This window comes from Xyrauchen texanus, chromosome 23, assembly GCF_025860055.1.
Source record: "Xyrauchen texanus isolate HMW12.3.18 chromosome 23, RBS_HiC_50CHRs, whole genome shotgun sequence".
NCBI lineage: Eukaryota > Metazoa > Chordata > Actinopteri > Cypriniformes > Catostomidae > Xyrauchen > Xyrauchen texanus.
This window is the reverse complement of record NC_068298.1, coordinates 18,378,501-18,396,959: the sequence shown is the minus strand read 5'-3', so window position 1 is coordinate 18,396,959 and position 18,459 is coordinate 18,378,501. Positions and strand designations below refer to the sequence as shown.

The window sequence follows — 18,459 nt, the reverse complement described above, 5'->3', positions numbered from 1 at the left end:
TGCAGACCGCCCTCCAGTTTCACATGCTTTCCCTCAAAACTTCTCAATGCTCGAGCCAGAGGCAGATAACGGGAAGCACGCTCAGTACTTTCACGAACCGCATCTCCTGTCAAGTGGAGTAACTTCTACTCGAGGCTTTAATGTCAGTATTATTATAAACACAATCGTCACTGTAGAAAAATCACAGCACAGATTTAAAGTCTGGTCGAAGACGATTAAGTGATAGCTAAGAAGGATTTTTAAGGCGTTTTTATTTATTTATTTTTTTATTTTTTTGATAAGTCGACGAAGCGGATATTATACACATCTGAAGTTTATACACAGGCTTTAAAGCTAAAGTTTTTTTTAAACTTCCACTCTCTTCACATCATGGTCCATAAATATGGTGAGTGCCGTTAGAGTTACTTTAATCGTTAAAGTTGAAAGCGTTATCTGTAACGATAATGACTGGTTTCGTTAGGTGTTTTAAGTTCTCTTAGTGAAGATATGTGGATTTTGTCAAGTGGAACTTCTTGGACACTCCCATTGGAAACAGGAAATAATAGTCAAATTATGCCATTTGTCTTAGCTCAAAGAATGGCAAGTGTAAAACAACAGATACGATGATGTTTACATGTGGGACCTCCTATCTACTCTAGTGTAACCAGCTTTCCCCTTAAAACGCCGCCTGAAGCATGCAGATAGCAAACGAAAAGATAACAAAATATCAACCAGCTGGGATGTATTTTACTTTGCTAGCAACTCACTGTTCAAGCAAAATATTTCTCAAAAAGAGGATTGTTCGGTTCTACATAAAACAATTGAAGCATAAACATTGAAATCGTTATTATATTGATTATTGTAAAAAAAAAAAAACAACAACAAAAAACTATACTATACAATCAAAATTAAGACAAATTTATTTAGACACTTTCTGGTTTTCAAAGGGATGGTTCAGGCAAAAATAAAAAACATTATCATAAATTTACTGTCCTTATGACGGCTGTCTTGCACAGATCCAACACTTGCAGTGCAGTATTTATATATTACAGTCAGGGTTGTGGAGTAACGGAATACATGTAACGGGATTATGTATTTAAAATACAAAATACAAGTAACTGTTCCACTACCGTTACAATTTAAATAATTGGTAATTAGAATACAGTTACATTCAAAAAGTATTTACTTAGCATTTTTGTCATTTGTTTCATTTAATATTTAGACCTTTCAGATGGAAAAATTTGTTCAAATAAATGATGCGATCCAAAGTGCATTTGAACAGTGGTGAAACACTTTCTTATGATGTGTTACATTCATACGAGCAGACAGAGAAGTACGTTTGGAGCACAAGAAATTGAAATAAACCTTGTGGAAATTGCCAGCTTTATGCTAAGCTAAAACGCTATTTCTAGTCAGACACCATTATATTTTTTCTAGTTAAACCTTTGATATTAGGGCAAAAAGCATATTCTTGATAATAATTATTGTATTGTTTTCATGTAAAAATATCAAAAAAAGATCAATTTGATTTATATTGTGTTAGAAACAACACTGCATAAGATATTTAGGTTTTTCAGAGAATGTATTTCTGTATTTCTGATTTTTTTTCATGTGTATTTTGTCTTACTGTACTGGTAGATTTTTTATAGTCAAAATAACTGAAAAATCTACCAGTGCTGAAGAAGTAATCCAAAGATATTGATATTTAGAATACATTGACCTTCGAATGGAATACGTTACAAATTACATTTTACAGCATGTGTTCTGTAATCTGTAGTGGAATACATTTAAAAAGTAACCCTCCCAACCCTGATTACAGTATATATTAATATACAAGTATGATATAAGTTTTATATTAAGACAAATATAATAAAATAAATATATTATTTCCCTACAGTTTGTGAGCTGCTGAGCATGACTTTTATCAAAAGACAACAATAATATTCTTATATTATTATGAGTTTCAATAACATCCATACATGTTCATGTATAAAAAGCGTGTCTACATATCTATTCGATTCAGTAAAATGCATGTGTCCTAAGAACACAGCAGATCTATATTTTCTCCTACAGTTTGTAGACAGCACACCAACAGAGTTAAAATAACAGGAGCTGATATTAAAAAAAGCTTGACATTTTTAACACAGATCTAGTAATCTGCTTAAATTGGCAAAAAGATCCGATCAAACTATTACCTCACATACATAATGTAAAAAGCACATCTTAATGAAGACTATAAATTCCACTTACAATGTGTGCTTAAAAGAAGGATTGTTTGTTTTCTGCAGTGCATTTCACGTAATGCTGCCAATCAAGAACGATATGCTGATAAATAACGTGTCGATAAATAACTTGTGTGTACTTCATCTCTAGATTATTTATTTAGATCAGCATCTATGCGATAAAAACATGGATAAATGAGCATTGTTGAAAGAAACTTTTTAGGAATGATTGGAGCCGCATTGACTAGACTGTCTGACTAACGGCTTATGTAAGGGTTGTTTTGGCTCATGCAATGCCCCTGTGATTTGCTGGATAGTTGCTCGATCAGCAAATACACCATTTGTACTCAGTATGGGTTTAGCTTGGAAAAGTATGGGGGCTGAATCACCCTTTTTAAAGAGTGCAGGGGACGTGTCACCCCTGCCCCCATGCTACGCTCTTGTTTAGAAGAATATCTCAGCTCTTTTGATCCATTCATTGCAAGCGAATGGTGGCCAGAAATTTGAAGCTCCAAAAGAACATAAAGGCAACATAGAAGTAATCCATATGACTCCAGTGGTTTTATCCATGTGTTCTGAAGTGATAAGATCGGTGTGGGTAAGAAACAGATAATTATTTTGGAGTGACTATTTGCACCCCGGTGTAAATCGCATCTGCCACACAGTGCTGCTATTTGGACCCAAATTGTCTGTTGAAACCACAGGAATATATGACAAACTAAACAATATGTGCCGCTGCAGTGGGTGGAAATCTGGTGTGAACGTGTAGTATTGAACTAGCGACCCGGTTCGATACCCCTTTTGTCCCACTCTTTTTCCCATCTGATTTCTTGTTTCCACTCTTAATATTTCCTTTAATACAACTTAAAATAGTAAATAAAAATTTATATAAATGTTGATTTCGTCACAGTTATTTGGTCATGATGAATGTGGGGGAGTGCAGAGAGGGGATTGTCGATTGCACTCGTTCCCGCGGCCCGCCATCGCATATGTGTAGATTGCATCACTGTATTACTATAGTTGTATTGTCGTAACCATGTTTTTTGGCAAAAACCATAGTTTTAATGCAATTAACCATGATGTTACTAGAGTAATATGGTGGTAATATAGGAACCATGGTTACTTTTGTGGTAACTGTAAATCTCCAACAAAATACCATGTTAAAACTATGGTTACTGTAGTAAAACTGGAAGGCTATTTTTAAGGTAAGTGTGGTGATGGGGGGCATGGCCGAGCAACGTTTGCAGAGAGTGGTGCAGAGAGAGACAGGATGGTAAGGACAGTCACCTGTGGGAAATCACCTCTTACAGTTGTTTTGTGTTTGCAGTGAGAGCTGGAGAGGGGATAAAAGGGTGTCCAGGCTGCTGCTGCATACAAAGCTGTGTGTGTGCGCACGAGCATTTGAGTATTAGCTGAAAAGCAACAAGTTTTTGTGAAAATAAAGAGACTTACGTTGGACTGTTATCCGGATCCCTCACTCCTCTTTTGGAGACAATTAAGAACATTGTAACAGTAAGGTTAAGTTTAGGGGTAAGGGTTAATGTAGTGTGTCTGTGGGACTCTAAATAAACACAATAAACATACTGTAGTGATGCCCATCTACTTTTATGTTAGTATTTAAATATGAGCGCAAATAGTATCTGACACTATTTGCATCAGGGTGCAGTTAGTATCTACAGTACCATTATTTGCACCAGGGTTGTGGTGATGAACCCACCACACAATATGTAGAGAATACTACACAACTGTGTGCGCTTTGAAGAATAAATTATTCATTTATTTTTTATCTGCTTATTTAAATCTTATAATTACAGGCAAGTAATGTCCGCTTTCAAGAGTCTAACAATGCAATAGAAAGTCTTTTGGGTATTACTGTAGGCATAATGTACAGTCTGAACATCTGAAAATGTGTTCAAACTGTCACAAGTAGAATTTAGGTATTGGATGGAAGGTATTAATACAAGTAGGGGATGTAAGAGAATACTAACGGTAAGTGGATGCATATCCCTTTGCTGTCCCCTTTATTTCAGACACCAAAAGAGCAGTTGGGCTACTGAAAGATTACCAGGCAAGTCTGACCAGCCCAGAGAAGCAGGACCTCAAGACCAGTGTGGAAAAGGTCTCTAGCATCTTTGGTAGCCAGCTTTTCCAGGCTCTGCTGGGTGAGGTTTGTTTCGGTGTAAACTGAAATGGCTCTCAAAAGCAAATAATGATAACTTTATCATTATTTAGGGCTGTACCGCTTGATTTCAGCACATTCCATCCTGAGCAAAATTTTCAGAGAATAATGTTAAGCCTTTATACTCTTTGCTCACCATTATTAATCACTCTGGATATTTTCCTAAATGCTACATTTAGGTTTTTCTGTGGGCCAGCTGTACTGTAACAATGGCTTTAGGATATAATACAGTAGTTCCACCCAGTAAATTAACATAATACCTTACAAATTATTTTGCATCTCTCTGTGAGTTAGTTATTTTGTTTTGCCTAAGAGAAAATAGAAACTCTCATTGGTTTCTTGCTCCAATTTTAATATGAAGAGTGTGAGTGTACACTATTTTACATGTGACCATAACTGAGTTTTGATTTGTTGGACAAAACCACAAGAAAAGATTCTTTCAGTTTGCCTGTGTTGACCCATAGCTTGTGTTTAATGAAATATTTTTAAATGAGTTGTCTCCAAAGGCTTAAATTGGCTCTTTGGCTTGGATTTGTGATCTCGACTTATAAAACACTAAATGCTACAAAAGTTTGGCCCACCAGACTTGTATTTTACAACAAGTTAGACTTTTCTAATTCCAACTGACACACCAATGCTGTGGATATACAGCTGTGAGTCACCTCTTTGCAGTGAGGGGGGTTGTGCTCTAGTAAAGACACCTCCCCTTAAATTTCTGCGCTCTTAAAGGCATGTCTGTGCTCTTAAAGGAACTTCCTCTTAAAAGTGCACCTTTACATTTGTGATCGAAAGGGGCAGGTGGCCTCTGCCGCTGTAGCCCCCGTTCTGTGCACGTCAGTAACTCATTGAAAAATCACTTTTTTGTTTCTTGCTGCTAATGATGTCTCACCACAGCCAGAATAAGTAATTAACACAGACTCCTAAAACATAATTTTTTATGTGATGTCATAAGATGAACAACATGCAATATATACAGTAACACATGCCAGATTGTGCATATTTTCCCTTTTAACTAAAAAAGAACTTGCTTGCTTATTTATAGTTTTCATTCTGCAAAGGAAACAAATTAGTTCTATTATGAAATGGTTGAGTGGTTATCTTAATTACTAGGCCCAGGCTTTAATGAGGCCTGCCTGCTGCCACTGCTGTGATGCACAAGAGTTCTACCACAAGGGAGTGTAGTGAGGAGAGGGACAGGTTTCCCCCTGATGTTAACTACTGAGTCTTCTCAAAAGATGTAAGGTGCAAAAGGCTAACCACATAGTACCTTGTATATGTGTAAAGCATTTCGGTCATTTATGGATAGTTTGCATAGAAAATCACTGACTCAAGGTATTGATGCATTTGTACTTATGCAATTTTTAATAATCCTAATGATTAAAAAAAAGAATGGATTTTTTTGTTCTAATGGTTTATCCTTCTTTTGGCTGTGTTTTGCAACTATTTTTGTTAGTTGAACAAAAGTTAAACAAAATAACTGGCCATATTGGCTCAAATTTAATTCGGCTTGTTTAAATTAATGTTGTATAAAAGCAAAATCACACATGCTCAGGGGCGAAAATTTCATCAAAATGTTGGGGGGACAATAAACATATCAATTCTCAAGAGCAATTTTTGAAGGGGACACCAAGGGGTTTTTTGTTGTTGCCCCGTTTGCATTTGTATTATTTTATTTCTTAAACAATTATTTTAATAATATATCATTATATTATTTACAATACACATATTTTAATGATATTTTAGGGGGGGTCCTGACCCACCCCTTAACTATGATGTCTCTGGACTTACAGTAATTTTATTGGAAATACAGTATAGTAAGTACAGTTAATTTATATTATTTATTTCATAGTGATCTTTGTGATTTAAAGGGATTGTTAACCCAAAATTTTTTTCTCTCATTTAGTCACCCTCATGCCATCCTAGATGTGTATAACTTTCTTACTTCTGCTGAAAACAAATTAAAATTTTTAGAAAAATATCTCAGCTCTGTTGGTTCATACAATACACATGAATGGTGGCCAGAACTTTGAAGCTCCATAAAGCACATAAAGGCAGTAGGGGTGTACTATATATTTCTGCTACAATAATATCTTAATTGTTGTTTTAATGATGTTTGAGCTGACATTATCGAATACGTCACTCACTTTGCAAAAACACGCCTTGAGAATGCACGCTTTCACTGCTTGTTATAGCATATTAGAATGCAGTGTGCTAGTATACAGTAGGCATTCATGGTCACCGCACCACAAGTTAAGCTAGCGTAGCTGCCTAAAAATGCAAGACTGAAGAAAAAAATTTGTGAACAAACAGCGCCAGGAGACAAAATACAGACACCACCAGCCTCGCAGTCTTCATCGTTTGATTTAATTGCTAGATGTGGGACATTCTCTCTTGCTTGGAGGTGGTTTGGCTTTGAAAAGACAGATGTTGCTCAAAAGACGGCAATCTGCAAACTATGTTGGAAATCGGTTGCCGTTAAAGACAGCTTGACATCATCGTTTCACCATCTTCGAACAAACTACCACACAGAACATGAAGAATTTGAAATGCTTCGAGAGTCAGCTGTCCACGACAGGCCTAAACCAACCAAGGTACCAGCACAAAAACACACTCCGCAAACTTTAGCGGAATCAGTATGCAAAAAAGTTAATTTCCTATTAACTAGAGCGAGCTAGTACAATATAACTCTTTTACAAACACATTTTTAGAAGGATATTATCCTTTACTTAATCGTTTATGTAAAGTTATTGACAAAATCCCAGAAAACACAGAGATCCACATGCGGCCTCTGTGTTCGTGTGTCTATGTGTTTTAAGTTTAAGCTGATTTGAGTTCATTTATGTAATTAAAACTTACGTTGACTGTTCAGCCTGTTCCTGCCTCCTCCTTGCCCACCTTTGGTGCCGAAACCCAGGAAGGATGAGGGATGCGGTGTTGCGGAGTCCTTACCGCTGCCATCTGCTTGGGGAGCAACCGCTATCTGCTATCTGCCTGTGGGACGGAGGCGGTCACTGCCAGCCACTGAGAGTCAGAGGAACCGCTGTCATCCACTGAGTAAGGGGAGTAGCCATTCTGTCCGCAAGAGGTCGGAGGACTCGCTGTCGTCCGCCAGGGAGGAGTGAGCTGTCATCCACCAGAGGTCAGAGGAGTGGCTGACGACCAGGCGATAGCATGTCTGGGGACCGGCAAGCCAGTTTTCTTTCTCTCTCTCTCTCTCTCTCTGTCACTCCGCCTCACTCTTTCCCTCTCCTCGTCTCTCCCAGGGCTCCAGAAAGGCAGGGAAGACCTCGAAGTCGGGAGATGGAGGAGTGTGACGAGGAGGAGGGCTGGGCCTGAATCTGGCTAATCAGCTGGGAGGGTGATAAAGATGAGCCAGAGGCACCAGTTAGAGAGAGAGAGAGCTACATGTTTACACTGTGTGTGTGTGTGTGTGTGTCTATGTGTTTGTTTTTAAGATGATTTAAGTTCAATAATGTAATAAAAACTTACGTTGACTGTTCAGCTGGTTCCGTCTCCTCCTTGCCCACCTTAGCCCGTTACAAATCCATACAACTCAAGTGGTTAAATCCATATATTCAGAAGCTAAATAATAGATGTGCATGACAAACAGATACATTTTTAATACATTTTTACCATAAATTTCCACTTTCACCTCCACGTTCTTCTTCATTTGTTGCATTCTTCCTGCATATTGCCACCTAATGGGCAGGGAGGAGAATTTATAGTACAAAGGACTTAAATATGTATTTGTATCTCACCCACACCTACCATATCGTTCTGAAGATATACATTTTACCACTGGAGGCTTGTGGATTGTTTTTATGCTGCCTTTATGTGCTTTTTAGATCTTCACATTTCTGGCCAACATTCACTTGTATTGTATGGACCAACAGAGCTGAGATATCTTTTTAAAAATGTTTATTTGTGTTCAGCAGAAGAAAGTCAAACACATCTAGGATGGCATGAGGGTGAGTAAATGATAAGACGATTATTAATCAATATATTAATACAATTTTCCTTTAAGGCTAAAGGCTGATAAATCATTTTAAATGAAATATAGTGCATATCGCCAGGTATATATGCATATATGTGCTTCTCTATAACTCTGATAAAACTCTCCCACTACAGCAGGCCTAAAAGTTGTTGTTAATGCTCTTAATTATTCTCAATTTAAATCAGCCACTTGGATTGCAGTCCGAAACTGGCATATGACAGTAAGCGGATAAGGATTCTACACATTCCAGAAAGAGGCCGGATCATTAGCAGGAATGTGGGCTAACATGTAGGTTTATTGATAAAGAAACAGTTCATGGCTGCAGTGCTGTATTCCCTCCTGCCCTCAGGCCAGATAGTCAGTGAAACACACTGTGGAGGACATTTAGTTTCTCAGGTAGTGAGAAGAGGGGTCATATGAGGCTGAGCTGTGTGCAACATGTGGTTTCAATCTTCTCTTTAGCCTCTTGGATGATGGCCAGATTTTAAAAAAGGGAATACAGTATGAATTCTAGCAACAAATCTAGCTTTTGGTAAGTTTGCTCAGGAGCTGGATCAACTGCATTTAATGCATACAGTAATATTGGATGAATTATGTCTACATTCAAAATACAATTTTGTTTTAGATTGAATTTGTTCTCTTATTAAAGTCCTTGTGTACACCCCTGAGAGCACAACCAACATATTAAAATGTTTATTTAAACCTAAATCAAAAAGTATTAGGATTTTGAAAACAAAAAGAAAAGTTATGATGTAACATGAAAAATAAATATTTACAATTCTGCACTACTTCTAGGGTGCTAATCAAAAGTAAGATAACTAGCGACACTAACCATGTTAACTCCACTGTGCAGAAGTCATTAAACTCATTCACATAATTGAAATGCTTTAAGACACTATTTTGAGACCCTTTGTTTTATGGCACATCAAAGAAATAATGATAATTGAATACTGTATATTGGGTTGAATACAATGATGTTTGTAACAAATCAGCACACTGATGCATTGGGGGGAGGGGGGGTTCTTCTTTGGTTGTCTGCATGATTGCACAATTTCAAACAAAGGTTGCCCTAAGTGCACACTCATCCTTTTGTTCCCAAACACACAAACAGACTAGACCTCACACAGGCTTTGTACTCTGATGTGACCCCAATATCAAGGCACAGCTATTTGCATTACTGGGAGAAAAAAGGGCAACACAGAATTCCCCAATGCTTCCCAAGTTTAATATTGAATCTCATATATTAATTCCTCCTAGACAGGTTAAAAATCTATTACAAGAACCCCACTTTCACCTCACAATGAGTGCATTTTCACAAGCACATTCCCACAGCATTGTTTGAATAAGAAGTGATAAAAGTTTCAGGTTCTGTATATGTGAACCGCTGGTTCATGGCACACAGTTTTCAACATTTAAAGTGTGTCAACTTAATGCTGACATCGAAATGAGGTATTGAGTCCAGGGTAAAGGAGAGCAGGTCAGCAAAAATGATTCTGTGAAGTGGCCTGTGTAGTTATACAAAAGCTGTTTGTGTTTTTTTGTTAAGCGGCCAAGAATTTATGTGGTCTTTTAGAATTGACTTGGCTCTGGGAACATTCTGTTAGAAAGTTTTTTAGGAAAAATAAGTATTATTACAACATGACTTTGCATGAAAAAAATGCTCCTGTAAATATCAAAAGGACGTTAACATATTTCAGAAAACTGATTTTGAAAGGTTTATATTCAGCAGTAAAAAGCGATTTCAATGGAAGAAGTGTTAGAGAAATTAGACCTAAATTTGAATATTCATTGATGTTGCTTGCTATGTTTCACTCAGTACAGCATTTGAGGGAAAAGATGTCCTCCCTAAAGATATACATTAATTCATACTTCCCACATTTTCAAAGACATTCAAGACAGCTTTTATAAACAAGGAGGTGTTTCTGCCTGACACACTTATGCGTTTTCATTCATCATACAGCTGAATGCGTTATAACCGTGCATCATTTAATGGAAGACTCTGTTGTAGTTTACTTTCCCTGTCACTGTCTTTATTTCTTTTTTCGTGCTCTTTCTCATCTGACTCTGACCAGCCAGGCAATGAAACTGCTTCCCACACACTGTGCTCCTCCCACTCAAACAGGCTCACACAGACACGGCCATGATGAGTCACATAGCCCCATTTTTCTACTGTCTTTCCCGCTGCAACTCAGTGGGAATCCATTACTTGCCCCTAACAGCCAAACACCCCCCACACACACACACATACACATGCATACATGCACAGCCAGTTCAACTTCACTCTTGTACCTCACCAAAAAATAACAACTTTAATTTCACTCTAGCTCTTTCTTCTTCTGTCTTAAAAAGGACTCGCTCATTTTCCTCCAGTGCAAAGGGAACCGTGTTATGCTTCAAAGGCAAAGTGAGGTAACAAGCATCTCATTATGTTTTTAGTGCAGGCTGTGGGCCAGTGTGGGAGTGTGTGTGACATCAGCAGTATTGTCTCCCTCTATTCTCATCAGCTTCTCTCCCCTCTGTTGCCGACCACAGGCTACATGCAGTTTGTGTCCTAAGAGGTAATGAGGTAAGACATATAGAGGGAAGAAACGGTGGGGTGAAGAAACAAATGATCCTGGTTTAAAGAGGGAGAGACAGACAAGTAGAGGATTGCTGGGAGATAGTTTAGGGTATGACAGTTATGGGGTGTTGAAATAGAGGTGGAGAACAGCATCAGCTGTATAACAGGTTGTTTAAAATAACCTGAGAAAACAACATGGCATGTAGACAGTGCTTAATGTAGTCAGGCGTCTGCCACCTTTCACTTTTAGATGTTGCCATTTACAATGAATGTGCCATGGCAGATGCTTTTGCAGCTTACAAGAGTGCATACACAATGGGTTCCAAAAGTCTCAGTCTCACAAATTAATTGTTACAACTTTAAAGGTACACTCAGTAACTTTTTGCTCATGACATCTTGGACTTACAGTGACCTAGTGGTTTGGTTGTATCATCATTCAAAATCAATAGTTTTCTGTCACAGGTGCCATTGTAGAAATTCACTGTTCACAATCAGCCATGATTAATTTAATCCAAAACAGTTACTAAGATTAAGTGAGTTGTATTTATCTGGTCAGGTGATCTTGAAATGGCAGCCACCATGAGGGCACCCATCCCCATGTAGAATAAAACAGCATTTATAAGATTACTGATATGACTAGAGTACTCATCTCATGTGACCTGGCCAGGATTTTATACATATGTTTCAAAATTACAATTCTTTTCATTAGGAATACAACTTTTTAATAGGGAAAACATTACTGAATGCACCTTTAATACAACATTTTATTTTTTATTAGAAATTATTTTATCAGCACAATATAATTATTTAGTAAGCCCCCCTTTTACTTAAATGTCAACATGCACTCAAGTTCCACAAGTTTGTGCAAAACGTGATGATCCATGTTAAGGGAGTTAACATGGTCAATGTCACAAATGTAATACTATTGTAGTGATTTATCACAGAACCTTATATCTTTCTTCTCCATTTTGCATCATAAATTGTTAAAAAACACCATGGTACTGTACCCAGGGAAGCTATTAAATAAATAGTATTTCACTGTGTTAACAATGGACATGTCCTTGGGTAACCACTGCATACTGCAATAACCTATGTGACACCCACATTCTTCTTTTTTGACTCAAGTTGTCTATGCAAGCTTCTGTTGGTTTCTTTTGAATAGTTTGCTCAGTTCTGCAATTGTTTACTAATGATACACAATTATAACATGCTGTTCCTATTTTGATTGTTCCCAATTTTTCCAGCTTGTACAAATGTAAACAGCTTGCAGGTTTTTTGCATGATCTTCAACACCAAAGTCACTGTTACCTCTGCTAAGGTCTGCAGGCACTGTGCAATCATCAGTGAGTCACGGTAAAAGGCTCTCTTAGTGAGTTTGATTGCGTTGGCTCTCTAAACCCACTATGGACAGGAATTTTGGATGAGGTGGCTGGATGATATTTCTAGAGAGCCAGAATAGTGGGACCGATGCTCAAGATGAGCCAAACGTTCTTGACTTTGCGCAATTGACTTGTGAAGATTGTGCATCTGTGCTTTTTAGCTCAGCTTGAAGACTTATTAACCATTAAAGACCCCATAATATGGCTTGACGAAGGCAGTTTTCTGCCCTGTGCTGACGTATTTGCTATTGAAACAGGAAGTTTTAGTGGGACACATCAAAGGCCTCATCCCTTTTTCCTAAAATAGGCATTATACTTTGGTTTCACTGAACCATGATTTGTTGCAGAGGGCGAGACCGTCTCGTTCTAGATAGCTTTTGAATGTAGATTTTAAATGCTCATAGACTATATGGTGAGTAGAAGGCCTAAACTAGCATATACAGTAGATGACCTCAAAGCAAAACAAACACACACACAAACTAAAATCCACAATTGCACAATTATGGCATCCTGCACAGCAGAACATTTTTTTCTTATTCAGAATTTTTGTCTTGTTTTCCAGTAAAAATATCTAAACATTATTAAAGAAGATTTAAGCATAAAGTTTACCAAATATTTTGTCAGATTTCTCTGAAAACAATATTTAATATCTTAAGCCAATTAAATTGATCTTGATCTAAGAATATTTAGACATTTTTACTGGCCGGAAAAAATACCAAATATTATGATTATTTTGCAGTGTGGAAATTGTAATGTTGGCATCATTAACACCATCAATTTAATCTATTCTATTTAAGATCCTATACAGTGGTGCAGTGGCAACAGCTTGCATGTGTTTGCTATCAATAAATATGCAGTGGTATTACATATTTCAGTCTTATTTCTAAAAAACTAAAATATTTAAATGGATTGTCACAATAACATCACTATACCATTATTCTCAGATATTCAGGAATGCTACGAGGTAACCTTGCAAATGAATGCAGCACAAAATGGAGTTAAAGAGAGCAGCCCTGTGGACACATGGGAGGTAAGAGCCCTAGAGAAAGGGCAGCTTTGTTTTATTACTTGCACTGCAAAAAATATTTTCATGACAAGTATTTTAGTCTTGTTTTCCAGTAGAAATATCTAAACATTCTTAAAACGTGTTTTACTTGGCTAGCAAACTGGCATAAGATTTGAAGTCTTGTTTTGAAAGAAATGTAACTGAATTTAGTGAGATTTATGCTTAAAACAAGAAAAAATAAATAAATCAGTTTGCCAATGGGGTAAGAAAAATAAACTTAATTAAAAAAGAAACAAGATTATTTTTCCTCACCATTGGCAGATTTTTGTTGTTCTTGTTTTATGTGTAAAGTTCACTAACTTTTGTCATATTTCTCTTAAAACAAGACTTAGTACCTTGTGCCATTTTGCTTGACAAGTAAATAAATCACGTTTTAAGAATGTTTAAATAATTTTACAGGAATACAAGACTAATATACTTGTCTTGAAAATAATTTTTTGCAGTGTAGCCTTAATATTGTTTATAAACAAACAAAATGCAGAGCAAAAAATGTAAAATTAAATATAATATAAGAGTATTTGTGTCTTATTTTCCAGTAATGTAAACATCCTTAAAACAAGAAAAAAAAAATGTTGAGAAGCAGAATGGTATAAAATATTAAGTCTTGCTTTCAGAGAAATATAAAAAATTGGTAAATAGTTTTTTTCTTGATATAAGCATAAATGTTGCTACATTTGACTCGATTTCTGTGAAAACAAGACAAAGCATCTAATCTCATTTTACTTCTCAAGTGAAGTTATCTTGTTCTAAGAGTGTTTATATATTTTACAGAAGCACAAGACAAAATACTCCGTTAGAAAATGATTTTTTTTTTTTGCAGTGTAGAAAAGCTGAGCTAAAAAGAGACAAATGGAAAGAATGAAGGAGGTTGATTATGGAAATTACAGATATTACAGAGCATTAGTCATTTCTAGAAAGGAATGCAGTGATAACACAAGTGTTTATCAGTGGGCTGCGTCATGATGTCACCGAGACCTTTCGTTACAAGTGTCTGTAGTCACATGACCATGCAAAGTATTTATAGGCACAGTACAGAAAATAACCTCAGTTTCTGTCTGGATTCTCTTAAAAGCAACTGCAGTGAGGGAGGATCACTCTGTGGTCACTCTAGGGGTAAAAAAGTCCCTGTTTTGTCCAGGGAAGTAGTATTTTAAAAAAGGTTTTAAAGGATTGTAGAATCAGGTTTTTATTGCTTCATATCTTTGCTTTTGCTAAAATTTAAATGATTTTGTTTCTGTCATATTCAGTGAATTTTTTTGGTGTAGTTGTGGCTAAGAAGTATGCATGTAACTGTTTGCGATTTTGTGTGAGGCATTTGTGTGTATTTTCTGTGAGAAATAGGAAATAGGGAATGAGATGGAGAGAGAAAGTAAGAGAGAAGGTCAAAGAATCACATAAACCCTGCTGTTGACCAGCATATGTTGTGCTGGACACTTGTATGTTCCTCAGCATGGGATGCTGATGTGTTGTTTTGTCCTTGATCAAGCAGCTTCACCAGTTCCATGTTACTGGTAAATAACCTCAAACAAACAATATATACCTTGATGGTATAAACTTTTTCCAGCAGGGAAGTGTAGGTTTACTATAAAGTAAAGTATTGTTAAAACCTTTTAATTGTTAAACTAACAATGTCCAACAGTGTATGCCCATGTATCAGGATATTTATGTCATTTTTGACATAAATTACTTTCTGTAATGCTAACAAGTGATATTTACCTTAAAGTAATAGTTCACCCAAAAATATAAAATTCTCTCATCATTTGCTTACCCTCATACCATCCCAGATGTGTATGACTTTCTTTCGTCTGCTGAACACAAATAAAGTTTTTTAGAAGAATATTTCAGCTCTGTAGGTCCATACAAAGTAAGTGAATTGGTGCCAAAATGTTGATGCTCCAAAATGCACAGAAAAACAGCATAAAATGAATCCACAAGACTCCAGTGGTTTTATCCATATTTTCTGAATAGGAGTGGGTAATAAAAGGTTCAATATTTAAATCCTTTTTTACTATCACTCACCATTTTCACTTTTACATGATTCTTCTTTTGTTTTTGGTGATTTGCATTCTTTGTGCATATCAACTGGGCAAGGAGGAGAATTTATGGTAAAAACTGACCTAAATATTGATCTGTGTCTGATCTGTTTAATTTATCTTTGTTTTCTTTAAATATCCCTTGTCTTATATTTCCTTTCAAGCATGCTCTTCACTGATGTTTTTGTTGACTTGGTTAACAAGTACACTAACTTTTTTTTTTTAAAGGGACAAAATTGTTTGGTGTGGTGGAATGACGCAATAACTGTGGAACAGTAGTAATTTTTGAAAGAATTATAGAAATCATTTTCAAGCAATAAATATGGAAATGTTTTGTTTATTCCACTCTTTGTTTAGATTACCATACATTGTAGTTTACAACATGAAATCATTTGTATTTTAATAATGGATTTTCATAGTTAAATACTTAAAGTCTGGGTCTGTGACAAGGTTAAAACAGTAAAATCTTTACTTAAAAGGCATTTGAAAAGTACCAAAAATAAATGATGAAGACGTGGTAAAAAAAAGTCCTTTTTAATCTGTCCTTCATCTTGTTCTGTTAGTTTTAATAAAGACCTAAAATTGCCCCAAGTTGAAGAAACACCATTAATGAAATATTTGTGTGCTGCATCCCTGGTACAGTGTAACGCACATTATGTACAGACAGAGTGCACGGCTGAAATGCATCAAGATGAAAAGAATCTATCAAGAATGCACATTTGGACAACCACGCAGAGACCATTTCGGATCCACATCTGGCAGTTTCCAGAAGCGTCATCTTATTGTGACACATGTTCCACAGAATGACTGCAGGGGTCACTGTGTGATGTTTGGTGAGACTATTGCTGGCCCCACTGCGAGTGTGTCCAGGTACAGCCCTGTTATCTGCTACAGTGAGAGGCAGCTGAGGCAGTGAGCTAGACAAGATCTGAATGTCCAGCACAGGCCTCATTAACATTCATAGCATGCGGTCACCTGAGAGACGTTAAATGAAATGAGTCTGCAAATATCACCATTTGGTGCAAAGGGAAGGGAAAAAAAGACTGGAATAATTTACGGCACAATAATCATTAAGCCTTCGTTTAAAATAGCAAAGGACAGTGGGTCTTTCCTTTGATCTTTTAATATGAGTGTTTTTACAGAAGTCGTGAAGAAAAACACTTACATAATATGGCCTTAATTTGATGCCTGTGAAGTTAAAAGTATCAGGCTGTACATAATTCAATCACAGTTCTGTATATTGTAAAGCAATATGTCATGTGTCAGCTGAAGTGATTCAGTGGCATTGGACACCAGCAGTGCCTCCATGTTTGTCTCTAGGTTTGAGACTGCAGGAATCCTACATGTTCTGAGCTGCATTGTCCACCTCAAGCAGAGTAGAAGAAAATATGAAGGCAAACCTGGAGTACTGCAGCCTCATTTCATTTCAGTTTTCGCTGGTCACCAAAGAAGACAATGTGTCAGTTTGGGATAAAACGGTACATTTGCATTGTGTTTTGTTAAATGTTGCTTGTCATCTCTTTAGTACATGTTAAGCAATTCTAGTTGTGGCAGTTTACTTGTGGATTCTATTCTGGCAACTTTATTAAGTGGGTGTGGCCTGGCCTAATGGTGCAAACCTGCATGCCCTGTATATTTGTGTTTATATGAATACGCACTGATTGAGAGTTTCAGAATAGGACAGTTGCTGTGCAGTGACATTGAAAGAACCTTCTAGAGTTTGTAATAGCTTTTGAAGGGACAGTGAGAGAAGCCTTTGTTCCTGAGGCTGTCATGACCTGTTCCAAAGGCTCCAATTGTGATTTTTAGGAAAAGAAATGGGAATGTCGATAAGGGGCAGATCCATATTGTTTCTCAAAAATGGATGTTTCTTTATTTTTTTTCCTCTCCATAGAATAAACAATTTCTATGCTGTTTTTGCTATGTGATTACTTTTCATCTGTTACATCATCCACTGATTGAGTATGATTTTTGTGGCAGAATTCGGGTGAGGAGGGTGTGTCAAGAGTGCTTGTGACCTGCAGGAGGAGCTCTAAGATGTTGGAGAGAGTGGCTGGACTTGTTAGCAGATCACATGTGGAGACACCCAAGGTTAGTGGCCAGTAAGTTGTTCTGTATTCATAAGAGGTACAACTTTTTACAAAAATGCTAAATAGTTTTCACCCTTTATAACATCATGTTATTAGCTTTCGCAAGGACTGGCACTAATACAACTGACATTTGTGACTTACTCCACTATATTGAGTCACTTTGACCCAGTATCACATTTGGGATGTATGCTCTAAAAAGGAAAGTCTCAGCTTTCTAATGGTAAAATCATTATGTTTCTAACTGTTTCTTCAAACTGTTTTTGATATATAATCATATAGATGTAGGCTGATATAATAACTTTAATGTTGTTCTTTGTACCTTAGTGCATACAATTTAAAATGTGTCTCTGGGTCAAAGTGACTCAAAATGGAGCAGGTCACATTTGTTTGACTAATTTTATGTCTAGAATTTCATCTTATGTAATGCTATTTAAAACCTATGAATGTGATTCGATCTCCTTTCATATATTTCCCACATTATGAGGTTTGACCACAAGCTGTATTTATTGTTGATTTAGATATAATGTCCATGACACAAGTTGTAGTGTATGTTATGATCATGGTGAAATATGGATTGCAGCAGTGCACTGTGCTTCTGTGTCCACATATCTAATTTGTAGCTCAGCTGCATTGCAGCTTGAACAAGCAGACTCTCCCAAAGCAAAAAGCAACGATGCTGTAATCACACAGAAATGTCTCTCAGAAAAACAATCAAGTCCCACTATATCAGGGCAGCACTCATTTTCACATCCTCCCAATCACAGCACCCCCCAGCGGCATATGGCGGCACCGTGCCTGGAGGCGCTGATGTTTCAGATGAACGGAGATCTAGTGCGAGGGATGGGGGTGTGAGGTGGAGATGGGAGTGTGGGTTGGGTCTCAGGTCGTTGCTGAAGAGCGTGGGATCACCGTATTTCAAAGAGAGAGCCTCCAGTGTCTACATCAAAGCTCAAGCTC

The 18,459-nt window shown here is 36.9% G+C and overlaps 1 protein-coding gene across 1 annotated transcript in view; it reads left to right on the top strand.

Annotated features, from left to right (window-relative positions):
• The first annotated feature begins 55 nt into the window (after positions 1-55).
• Positions 56-18,459, top strand: part of LOC127663196 (disks large homolog 3-like) — a 104,926-nt gene continuing 86,522 nt past the window's right edge. Inside the window, exons 1-4 of the mRNA XM_052154695.1 lie at positions 56-385; positions 4,232-4,363; positions 13,258-13,343; positions 17,393-17,503. Of these exons, the coding sequence (XP_052010655.1) occupies positions 370-385; positions 4,232-4,363; positions 13,258-13,343; positions 17,393-17,503 (345 nt within the window). The 5' untranslated portion in view covers positions 56-369. The remainder of the gene's footprint in view (positions 386-4,231; positions 4,364-13,257; positions 13,344-17,392; positions 17,504-18,459) is intronic.